The sequence below is a fragment of the Thalassophryne amazonica genome, chromosome 20 (genome assembly GCF_902500255.1).
Source record: "Thalassophryne amazonica chromosome 20, fThaAma1.1, whole genome shotgun sequence".
Taxonomy (NCBI): domain Eukaryota; kingdom Metazoa; phylum Chordata; class Actinopteri; order Batrachoidiformes; family Batrachoididae; genus Thalassophryne; species Thalassophryne amazonica.
The window spans coordinates 61,201,668-61,214,151 of NC_047122.1; the positions used below are offsets into that span (position 1 = coordinate 61,201,668).

The 12,484-nt window shown below is 39.2% G+C and overlaps 1 protein-coding gene across 3 annotated transcripts in view; it reads right to left on the reverse strand.

Moving 5' to 3' along the window:
• adcy2b (adenylate cyclase 2b (brain)) overlaps positions 1-12,484 on the reverse strand; it is a 103,044-nt gene that overhangs the window by 68,187 nt on the left and 22,373 nt on the right. For all 3 annotated transcript variants that reach the window (XM_034161034.1, XM_034161033.1, XM_034161035.1), the window contains exon 2: positions 2,974-3,171. In XM_034161034.1, the coding sequence (XP_034016925.1) occupies positions 2,974-3,171 (198 nt within the window). The remainder of the gene's footprint in view (positions 1-2,973; positions 3,172-12,484) is intronic.

Below are 12,484 nucleotides of genomic sequence, written 5' to 3' on the forward strand. Positions count from 1 at the left end.
CTGAAACTGACCTTTGTCACCATTTTTGCTACTTTTACCCATAACTCCATAGAATTCAGTCAGAGATAGCTCAAAATATACCTTTTTGGAATCTTTATGATCAGGCAAATAATGTGGTATAGTTTTTGATATGATTTTGACCCCTGTATAATTCTTCATTGACCCCTACCTGGCTGCCTATTGAAAAGGCAAGTGGACACTGCTTTTTTGAAAGAGTAATGGGTACAGAGTATTTGTTCCAAATTTGGTGCTTGCAACACCATTTGAAGTATTTTTGTAGTTATCTTCTGCACTATAACTTCTTCTGTTTTGTCTGGGTGTCTTGGTGGCTTCCCTCACCTGTCTCTTTCCAGCATATTTACTCGATATTTGAGAACTACCTACTTGACAAAGCCCTCAAATGAAGGAATAGACATATTTAAACAAATGAAATGAAGCTGACCAGAAAAAAAAAACATGAAATGTTTTGGGTTCATGTTGTCTGTGATGAAATGGAACTGAAATAAATGTAAAGATAACTGGTTATTTTAAATTTTATTTGCATCTTCATATCATCCCATCTTTTTTCTGGTTTGCATAACACACTTCCTTCAGAGGGCAGATGCTCAAAGAATAGGAATCAAACCTACATCCTTCCAACCTACAAAACTGCTTCTCACCATTTATATTCTTCTACTGTAAGAAATATGGTGTTTGCCACTGCCTGGATATACACCGAATGTCACTTTTAAGTACAAAATCAAAAAGTGTGATCCTCATTCATTCATTCATTCATTCACTGGAGTTTTGATGTTGAAGCATTTGTTTTGGATCAGTTGGTGACATCCTGAGGCCACATTCAGCACAGCTTTTGACATCTTCTTTTGGGTATGGCCTCTGGAACAGCGTTTTAAACAGGTTTCAAAATACTCCAAATCAGTGTTTCACGTTATTAATGTGGTGCTATCTCCAGCCACACGTTTGATCTGTTGTTTAATTCCGGTTTCAATGTCCTGTTGTATATTTTGTCTAGTATTTGCCTTCACAGTGACGTTGTCCTTTTGATACATTCCTCAAAACAGCATTTAAAACAGGCTTTGATCCTCTCCCAAGCAGGGTTTTGAGTTAGCATCACCAGTTTGGAGAACCACTGAAAGAATCTGAACTGTCCCCAGCCGCATGTTCTATTCATTGTTTAATTCCAGTTTTAGTTTTAAGTGGTTTGCTCCTGATGGCGCACCCCTGGTGACGTGCAGAGTTCAGTGTTGGTTCTTGGTGGAGAAACGTGCTCTTGGAGTGTCCTCTTGGATCTGTGATGTCACAGGGTAAGAATTTTAAAGAATGAAATAACAGACACATTTATGCTGCAGTGTTAAAGAAAGTGAATTTTCCTCACGCCTTCCTCCAAAGTACTTAACATTCACACACGTCAGGGTGCTGCCACTGAAGGAGCAACTCGGGGATTAACAATGAAGGTGAGACCAGTGCTGCTCTTTCAACTTCCTCATCCACGCCTGCAGTCTGGTCAGAGGACTGAACCTATGACCTTCCCCAACCATCTGCACAGCATTTAATCTCTTTTTGCACAAATAGGCGGAGTCCTCACCTCCACCCTGCTGTCCTGGTCGGCAACAAAGAAAATCTGTTAAGCTCGAACTATCGTTTGGAAGCTGAAGGACTGAGAACAGCACATCATGTCCAGGCTGTGGCTGCAGGTATTGAGAAAAGCAGTTCAATTTCTGGCGCGTCACCCGCCCGTGCCTGCCAGCCGAGCGATCACACGCTCTGCATCTTCACAACATCTCAAGCCTCGAATGCTAAAAGACTCTGAAACTCTGCCCGATGAGAAGCATCATCTCTTTTTGTTTCCATACTCACAGACACCCATAGTGCAATGGCAGCACTTATATATGTCCACGTGCGGGCGTGCTGCAACACCTACAATGAAAACAAGCAGCCTTGGCCTTTCCAACATGCACACACGTGCACGGATGCTCAGACAGAGGACAGTGGTGCTGCGTCTTCATCCTGTGGTACCAGGTGTGGCAGCCGCCTTCAATCTTCCTTCTGCACAGAGCTATGGCCTTCACAGAAATTGAATAAATCCAAGACTAACTGGCTAATGCGGCTAGATGGAGGCAGACGCTGCTCGTGCACGTGAGCCACCGTGTGCCTGAGAGTGTGCATGTGTGTGTGTGTGAGGGCGAGTAAGACAGTGTGTTTGGGAGTTTAAAAGTGAATGGCTGAGCAGAACAGCTACTGTCTCTCTCTCTCTCTCTCTCTCGCAGACCTTCGCTGATAGTGGGTCTGTATGCTCCATCAGACACCCTGTTCTCTCAGTAATCACAGTCAATCCGACCCCCTGAGAGCAGACTGCAGTTCCACTCCTCTGCTCTGTTTCTTTCTTTCTGCTGAAAGAGGGATGAAAAAGCTGGACAAAGTACCGCTGTGTTATTCAGACACAGACAGACAGACAGACAGATAGATGCTTGTGTAAGTACGATAACCCAGAGTGTAGAATAGAGTGATTAATAATGCAGAATGATTGTACTCTCACAGGTGGGCAAAGATAAAAAATATCTGCACCCGAGGGGACGGACGGGGAAAATGGGGTGTATGTGGGGGTGGTGAAGGTGGGATTTGATGAATAGTGGGAGGGAGGCAGGGTGCGAGAAAGACAAAATAGAGATGATTAGTCAGAAAGAGATGGAGACTGGCGGTGGAAAGTAATGTGTCTGTCTGCTCTGCTCACCTCCAGCTCTCATCGGACCTCATTAACGTTTGACACGCAAGTAATTAATTCTGCGCTCACACAAGGGGAAATCGCATGAGCCGCATGCATGCCAAAGGTGTAAGCAAGCAGACGTGCATGTGACGTGTGTGTGTGTGTGTGTGTGTGTGTGTGTGTGTGTGTGTGTGTGTGTGTGTGTGTGTGTGTGTGTGTGTGTGTGTGTGTGTGTGTGTGTGTGTGCGCAAGTTGCAGAGTTAGTTCACCTGGTCCCATGGGCTGAGAATCCCACCTGAGAACATGAACAAGTAGCCCATAGTGACCAGACACGCCCATATAAGGAGGGAGAAGAGGCGGAGCATCCTCTTAAAAACCGACTCGATGCAGACGAGGATGAAGATGGAGAGGAAGAGGAAGAGAGCAGTGGGCACGGTGATCAGGAAGGCCAGGTGGTCCTCTGTGTCCTAACAGGGGTGAGCGAGAGAGAGAAACAGAGAGTCCCTGATTATTTTAGCTGTTATTGATTTAGACTTGTCAACAAGAACAACAACAACAAAATTCTTGAATGGACTTTGAATCCAAATCTGAGCTCAGATTTCCTCTATCACATCATGTTTTTTTGCAATCTGCATGTTCCTTATTGATGGATTATGCAAAAATTGCTCATTCACTCACGAGTTTGACGCCACTAATTATGCACAAAGGCAGCTTCAAAAGCATAGTTTTTAAACCAGGTTTGCAAAATGTGAACAAGAGTAATATCGTTTGTGGCGCCAAAGAGGTGTGCGAGACTGCAGCTTTTGCTTCAATGCTTGATACAATAAATATGTTTTCATATCTCAAAAACGTGATGTGATTGGCAAAAATTAACACCAGATTTGGATTCAGCACCCCCAAATACCCCAAATTTTGTTGAAAAACGCCATGCAAGAAAATTTGAGACCAAAATATCTCTGTCACCCTCTAGTGGACACATGGGATTCTGTGCAAATAAATGAGGAAAAAAAGACAAACTGAGAATTCCAAGTACAAACACTAGATTTTTCTGAAAAATAACGTTGTTGTATTGTGTGCAGTTCTGATCATATATTGTAGAAATATAAATACTCATGTTTGTACTTCTTTTAAAATTGCTCTAAAAAAACTGATTTTATGGAATCATGAACTATTTTTAAAAAACTCTTTAATTTAACTATAAAAAGTAAGTTGCTGCCTTAAAATTTAAAGTTGACTGAATTTAAAAAGATAAATTGAAGTAACTTTTAAAATGATTCAAACACACTATAGCACCTTTTCATATCTTAGTCGATGTCGATGGACTTGTGCTGAGCAACACGTGTTTCAGGAAAAGTGCACTACAGCATAAAAATGTGCACCATAGAATAAAAAAATAAAATGTGCACCACACCATGAAAAAACTGTGCACCAATGAAACATTCATGTCGGCAGAAAAAAAAAAACTCAGAACACCACAGCACGGAAAAAACATGCAACACACCATGAAAAAAGTGCACCACAGCATTAAAAACTGCACTATAGCATGAAAAAACAGAACCATAGTATGAAAAAATAAACCCTGCACAGAGCATAAAAATGAACACCACAGTATGGGGGGAAAAATGCGGCGCAGCATAAAAAAAAGTGTACTACAACATTCTCAAAAAATTGCACCACAGCATCACTGTGCCCTGGTCAAACTTTGATAAGCTCACCATCAACAAGTATCACTTTTCTGCAGAACAATTACAGATCAGTGTTTTTGACCTTTGACCTTTTGAGCCCAAAACAAGCTTATTGCGGTCACCATGCCTAACACACATACCAAGTTTGGTGACAATTGTGCCGTTAAAAAAAAAGAAGTTACTGCACTCACAAAATGTTTTATAAAGTAGACTGCAGTGACCTTGACCTTTCGACCCCAAAAACAATAGGAGTCATTATGCTGTGTTTGGTGTCACTATAGGGCTGGTACAACTGAAATAATCTCAATCACAAGTGAAACTGACTTTAAAGTTCTGGTACTTCTGGTCTCGCTCTGTGATTGGGACACCTGGACACGAACCCATGACCTCAGATGCAACTTGACATCTTTGGCTGTGGTTTTCTTCCCAAATTCTTATGGTACTACTGGAATGAATGAAGCTTTTTAGGGAGACCCAAATGAGGACTATTATCTGCATTGTTGCGATAGTATTACGATGAGGTGCGCTACGCTGAAGCATCTACACACTGGACTAGTACTACAGGCTCACCACTAGATGACCATTCATGACCATGCAGTCAGTCAAGATCCATCTGTCGTCATTTCTTATTATATGTTTTGGTGTTTTTATATGATAAAAACTGCCATCATGGCCTAAAATAGGAGGTTTACTTGTCCTCACCTGTATCGCTCAGAACCCAAAATTTCAGATCTGAATATGCAGTAATTTTTATGGAGTTTCTGTTGAGATCACAGAGAATAATGAATGAATTGAATGAATGGATGAATTTATTCGGCACACACACACAAATCCGAAAGAACAGAAACATACAAATAACATGAATATTATATAAACAAAGCCTGTGAGTCCGAAAGGGTGTGGGCAGAAGCAAAGCTTATCAACGCCCACCCCTGCTAGTACAAGTCCAACAATTATAACAGTCATAATAACATAAACACAAATTCACAACACAATATATATCAACAGACAGACATACACTTCAATATTCAATTACACTTCAATTCATGTATAATTATATTATGTATATATATATAAAGCGCCAAATCACAACAAATTTGGCCCAAGTCACTTTACTCAAACAAGGACTAACCTTACCAACCCCCAGAGCAAGCACTAGGCAACTGTGGTGAGGAAAAACTCCCTCTTAGGAAGAAACCTCAAGCAGACCAGGCTCTAGGGGGTGACCCTCTGATTGGGCCGTGCCATATATACCTATATACGTACATATATACATTAACATACACACATATATATATATATACACACATTTATACACACACATATACACACTCACATATATACCTATATACATACCCACTAACACATATATATATATATATACACATATATATACATACACATACATACATATACATACATACGCACATACATGCACCGACATAAATATACTTACACCTACATACATTCAAATATACACATACGTACCCATTTCTAATTTAAACATTCCCTATAAATCAAATCATATTATTATCTTTATGATACCTAGACATGATGTTCTTTTTGAGTAGTTTCTTGAATCCTACTAAGGTACCACACATTCTAATCTCTATTGAACATTGGTTCCATTTCTTCACCCCAACCACAGACACACAAAAACCCTTTACATTTGTTCTTACTGATGGTTTCATAAAAAGTGCACAACCTCTTAAACTATAAATGGGTTCCCTCAATCTGAACAGATTCTGGACACGTCTCGGTAAGGCTTGGTTTTTTGCACGAAACAAAGTTTGAATTGTGATATAATCGACCAAATCTATGAATTTTAATAAATTTAAAGACACAAATAGAGAATGAGTTGGATCACGATAATGTTTATTGATAACTCATATGGCTCGTTTTTGCAAAAGAAATATTGGATTGATGTTTGATTTGTAAGTGTTTCCCCACGACTCAACACAATATGTCATATATGGTACCATCAGAGAATGATATAAAGTAAGTAACCCTTCTTGCGGCAGTGCATCTTTGGCTTTATACAGAATGGCAATAGTTTTTGACAATTTCAATTTGACATAATTTATATGTGATTTCCAGCTAAGTTTATTATCAATTACAACACCTAAAATTTTGTTCTTTTTTACTAGCTCAATTTCCTTGTTGTTTATGGTTAAAGTTTTACATTTGGGTACCTGTTTATTTCCAAATATAATACATTTGGTTTTCCCAAGGTGGAGTGACAACTTATTAGCGTCAAACCAAGCCTTAAACTTTTCCAGTTCTTTCTCCACCATGTCCAGAAGCTGTCAAGATTATCACCACTGCAAAACACAGTGGTATCATCTGCAAAAAGGACACATCTCAGTGATCTCGACACCCAACTTATATCATTTATATACAATATAAACAACAAAGGACCCAACACTGAACCCTGCAGCACCCCACATGTGACTTCCCTGAGCTCAGAGTTTGTATTATTAAATTGAACATACTGAAATCTGCCCTGTAAATAACTAGTTATCCATTCATATGCCAGACCTCTGATACCGTATTTCTGCAGTTTAGTTAATAATATTCCATGGTTAATCGTGTCAAACGCTTCTGCAAATCAAAAAACACCTACTGTGTATTGTTTATTGTCAATTGCAGTTGCTATATTTTCCACAAAGTCCATCAAAGCCTGTGATGTAGTTCGAAACTTTCTGAATCCATATTGTTCTTCACTTATTATGTCCTGCTTCAATAAATAATAATTCAGTCTACATCATCGTTGTGGATCAGAGCATGATTTACAACCCCTGGCAAAAATTATGGAATCACCGGCCTCGGAGGATGTTCATTCAGTTGTTTAATTTTGTAGAAAAAAAGCAGATCACAGACATGACACAAAACTAAAGTCATTTCAAATGGCAACTTTCTGGCTTTAAGAAACACTATAAGAAATCAAGAAAAAAAGATTGTGGCAGTCAGTAACGGTTACTTTTTAGACCAAGCAGAAGAAAAAAATATGGAATCACTCAATTCTGAGGAAAAAATTATGGAATCACCCTGTAAATTTTCATCCCCAAAACTAACAACTGCATCATATCAGATCTGCTCGTTAGTCTGCATCTAAAAAGGAGTGATCACACCTTGGAGAGCTGTTGCACCAAGTGGACTGACATGAATCATGGCTCCAACACGAGAGATGTCAATTGAAACAAAGGAGAGGATTATCAAACTCTTAAAAGAGAGTAAATCATCATGCAATGTTGCAAAAGATGTTGGTTGTTCACAGTCAGCTGTGTCTAAACTCTGGACCAAATACAAACAACATGGGAAGGTTGTTAAAGGCAAACATACTGGTAGACCAAGGAAGACATCAAAGCGTCAAGACAGAAAACTTAAAGCAATATGTCTCAAAAATCGAAAAATGTACAACAAAACAAATGAGGAACGAATGTGAGGAAACTGGAGTCAACGTCTGTGACCGAACTGTAAGAAACCGCCTAAAGGAAATGGGATTTACATACAGAAAAGCTAAACGAAAGGCATCATTAACACCTAAACAGAAAAAAACAAGGTTACAATGGGCTAAGGAAAAGCAATCATGGACTGTGGATGACTGGATGAAAGTCATATTCAGTGATGAATCTCGAATCTGCATTGGGCAAGGTGATGATGCTGGAACCTTTGTTTGGTGCCGTTCCAATGAGATTTATAAAGATGACTGCCTGAAGAGAACATGTAAATTTCCACAGTCATTGATGATATGGGGCTGCATGTCAGGTAAAGGCACTGGGGAGATGGCTGTCATTACATCATCAATAAATGCACAAGTTTACATTGATATTTTGGACAATTGAAAGGATGTTTGGGGATGATGAAATCATTTTTCAAGATGATAATGCATCTTGCCATAGAGCAAAAACTGCAAACACATTCCTTGCAAAAAGACACATAGGGTCAATGTCATGGCATAGGGTCAATGTCAATGAGCAGATCTGATCTGATGCAGGTGTTAATTTGGGGGATGAAAATTTACAGGGTGATTCCATAATTTTTTCCTCAGAATTGAGTGATTCCATATTTTTTTCCTCTGCTTGGTCTAAAAAAGTAACTGTTACTGACTGCCACAATCTTTTTTTCTTGATTTCTTATAGTGTTTCTTAAAGCCAGAAAGTTGTGTCATGTCTGTGATCTGCTTTTTTTCTACAAAATTAAACAACTGAATGAACATCCTCTGAGGCCGGTGATTCCATAATTTTTGCCAGGGGTTGTACCACTGTCATCTTCTTCTTTTTTTAAAAAACTTGTTCAATCCAAAACTTTGTATTTCTTTTTAACCTTGAACCAGATTCTAGAGATATTTGACAAAACTCCCTTGTTTTCTCTTGGTGCTTGTACCCCAGCAGAGTCACTGAGTCCTCACAACGGCACATCCACAACATGACACGCAAACGAACAGACGGTGCACAGATTGGCAGACTGACAGTCTGAGCCCACAGAATGTGCTACAGCATCACTTCTTTGCTCGCAAGGTCAAAGCCAGCATTTAGAAGCTGTCAGCTCTCTTTTTTACCTCCAACCAGATCCGCCTCGCCCACTGAAAGCCTCCCTGCCTCCCTCCCGCTTGCCTGCTATTATTTTGTAATGTGTACAATGAATCCAAGTGGATGTGCACAACAGAAAGGTTTCTTTCCAAATGGATAATTACATAGTTTTTCTTGGGAAAAAGACATATATATATATATATATATATATATATATATATATATATATATATATATATATATATATATATATATATATATATATATATGCAGCGACTGTAATGTTTTCGCTTTCACACCTAACTGTTTGGTCGGTTGATCTGGACCAGGAAGCAAAATGTTGCATGCTTCTCTATGTTCAGCTTGATTTCACATTCCAAACCGTGCAAGCAAAAGCCACATGTGAGCACGCTGTCCCCTCACTGGACAGAATTGCTGAGTTTGCAGTGGCGGTTCTGTGAGGGATGGGGGAGGGGTGGGGGGTTAACAGTATTAACAATGATTTAACTGACTTTCAATCAGGTTTTAGAAAAAAAAAACAGCACAACTTCAGTGGCCTTAAAACCAATATGTTTTTTTTTATCTGTAGATAACAAGTAACATTATACAGCTCCTTTTAAAAACTGATTTATCCCAATCATATGAATTTGTGGATTATGCAGTTTTTTTACTAAGCAGACTTATTGGTGTGGGACTGTCTGAGCAAACTGTTCATTTGAAAACTTTCAGGTACATCTTGATGCATACGGCAGAAGAAGTACTACAAGCTGCCTTAGTGTAATCATTGGTGTGCCACAGGGATCAGTCCTCATACCACTGCTATTCATTTTATATACAGCAATAGTACTGATGTAAATTTTCTCTCTTATGTAGATGACACTGTTATATATTGCTCAGTCTCCACACTTAACCAGGCTCTTTACTGTACAATATACCATGTGTGATTTACATTGTAATATTTGTTGGGGGGGGCTTATACCTTACCTTTCTGAAGTGCATTGGGGCAACTTATGTTGTGATTTGGTGCTATATAAATAAACTGAATAGATGTGCTTTGACAAAACAAATTATTTCTCTCTCTCTCTCTCTCTCTCTCTCTCTCTCTCTCTCTCTCTCTCTCTCTCTCTCTCTCTCTCTCTCTCTCTCTCTCTCTCTCTCTCAAACCTCATAACCTTCAGCAACTACTGAAAAAACTCAGTGAAGTTGGGTTACTGCTTTCAGACCTTGGACTAGTTTCTACAATCTGTCTCTAACATGTACTGAATTGGGGAATTGTATGACTATGTATGACACACTGATATTTAAGAAGTGAAATGAAGTTTCTAGTATTTACAGAAAGTGTGCAATAATTCTTTAAACAAAATGAGGCAGATGCATAAATTTGGGCACCCTTGTCATTTTATTGATTTGAATACATTTAGCACTAATTATTGGAACACAAGTTTGGTTTGGTAAGTTCATTAACCCTTGACCTCCTTACACACGTAAATCCAATCATGACAAGGGTCATGTTTCTCCTCTTTGCATCTCTTCTAATGAGTGGCAACATGGGAGCCTCTAACCAACTCTCAAATGACCTGAAAACAAAGACTGTTCAACATAATGGTTTTATGGGAAAGATACAAAAAGCTATTTCAGAGAATTCAGCTGTCAGTTTCCACTGTGAGGAAATTAATGAGGAAATGGAAGACCACAGGCACAGTACTAGTTAAGGCCCAAAGGGTGGTGAGAACAGTCATAGTCTACCCAGAGACTCACTCCAAAGACCTACAACATGATCTTGCTGAAGATAGTGTCTCAACTATACAGCACACTTTGCACAAAGACATGCTGTGTGATGCTGTAATGCAGAGGAAGAGTTTTCTGTGTACACATCACAAACAGAGTCGCTTGAGGTATGCTAAAGCACATTTGGTCAAGCCAGCTTCATTTTGGAATAAGGTGCTGTGGACTGATGAAACTAAAATAGAGTTATTTGGACATAACAAGGGGCGGTATGCATGGCTGAAAAAGAACACAGCATTCCAAGAAAAACACTTGCTACCTACAGTAAAATTTGGAGGTGGTTCCATCATGCTGTGTGGCTGTGCGGCCAGTGCAGGTACTGGGAATCTTGTTCAAGTTGAGGGTCACATGGATTCCAGTCAGTATCAGCAGATTCTTGAAAACAATGTTCAAGAATCAGTGACAAAGTTGAAGCTGCGCCGGAGCTGGATCTTTCAACAAGACAACGACCCTAAACACTGCTCAAAATCTACTAAGGCATTCATGCAGAGGAACAAGTACAATGTTCTGGTATGGCCATCTCAATCCCCAGACTTGAATATTATTGAAAATCTGTGGTGTGATTTTAAGCTTGCTGTCCATGCTCAGAAATCAACAAACCTGAGATGTTTTGTAAAGAAGAATGGTCCAAAATGCCTTAAACCAGAATCCAGACTCTCATTGGAAGCTATAGGAAGCGTTTAGAGGCTGTTATTTCTGCAAACGGAGGACCTACTAAATATTGATGTATTTTTTCTCTTGGGGTGGCCAAATTTATGCACCTGCCTAATTTTGTTTAATGAATTATTGCACACTTTATGTAAATCCTATAAACTTCATTTCAAGTGTCAAATATCACTGTGTTTGTCTGCTATATGATATATTTAACTGAAATTTCTGATCCAGACAACAATGATTTATAAAGGAAATCATGAAAATTATCAGGGGTGCTCAAACCTTTACACACCACTGTATTTTGACAGATCCTTATTACTGATGTTCAATCCCGGACATTGGATCTTTTGATATTTTATGATCTTGTAATTTATTATTTTCATGCATTTTTATGTCTGCAAAGAAAACCTGTTGGTTGTGCTGCTGCTTTGTCTTTTCCCAAATACTTTTGCAAAAGATATTTAAACAAATGGTTCAACAAATAAATAAAATGTTCCGTTTGAAATAACAGGAGAGGCGTCAAAGCGACTGAACCAGCCAAGTGTCATTACGATGATTTATCTCATTATGACATAAAGTTTGATCTGGCTCTATATATTTTTGACAAATGGCTACAGGAGGAGCCGGCCGTACTTTCCAGTTCATTTTAATGTGTTTTGTAAAAGATCCTTTAAACATTTAAAAAGATCAGATTCTTCTAAAAACAAAGTGTTTTACCACACTCCTGAGTCTGAATGGAAAAGAATTTAAGAAGAAACATTCCAAGCTGCACATGTACGCGAGCATGCATGCACACACACACACACACACACGCACGCACGCACGCACGCACGCACGCACGCACACACACACACACACACACACACACACACACACACACACAGACAGTGTGCGCAATTTAACGTCATCATTTCCTCAAAATCTACGAGCAGTTTTCAACTGAAATGAACACTTTTTTGAACAATTTTAGTAAATACTCATATAAACAACTTTATGTTAAAAGAGTGTACACTTTATCAGAGTGCTCAAAAACCTTGAGCTTCTGGAGGGCTTTGTCAGGGAGTCTAGTGCCACCCTGGCCTACTCTCTAGCTCCACCAATGCCAGGAGGTGTTCAGCATGTGG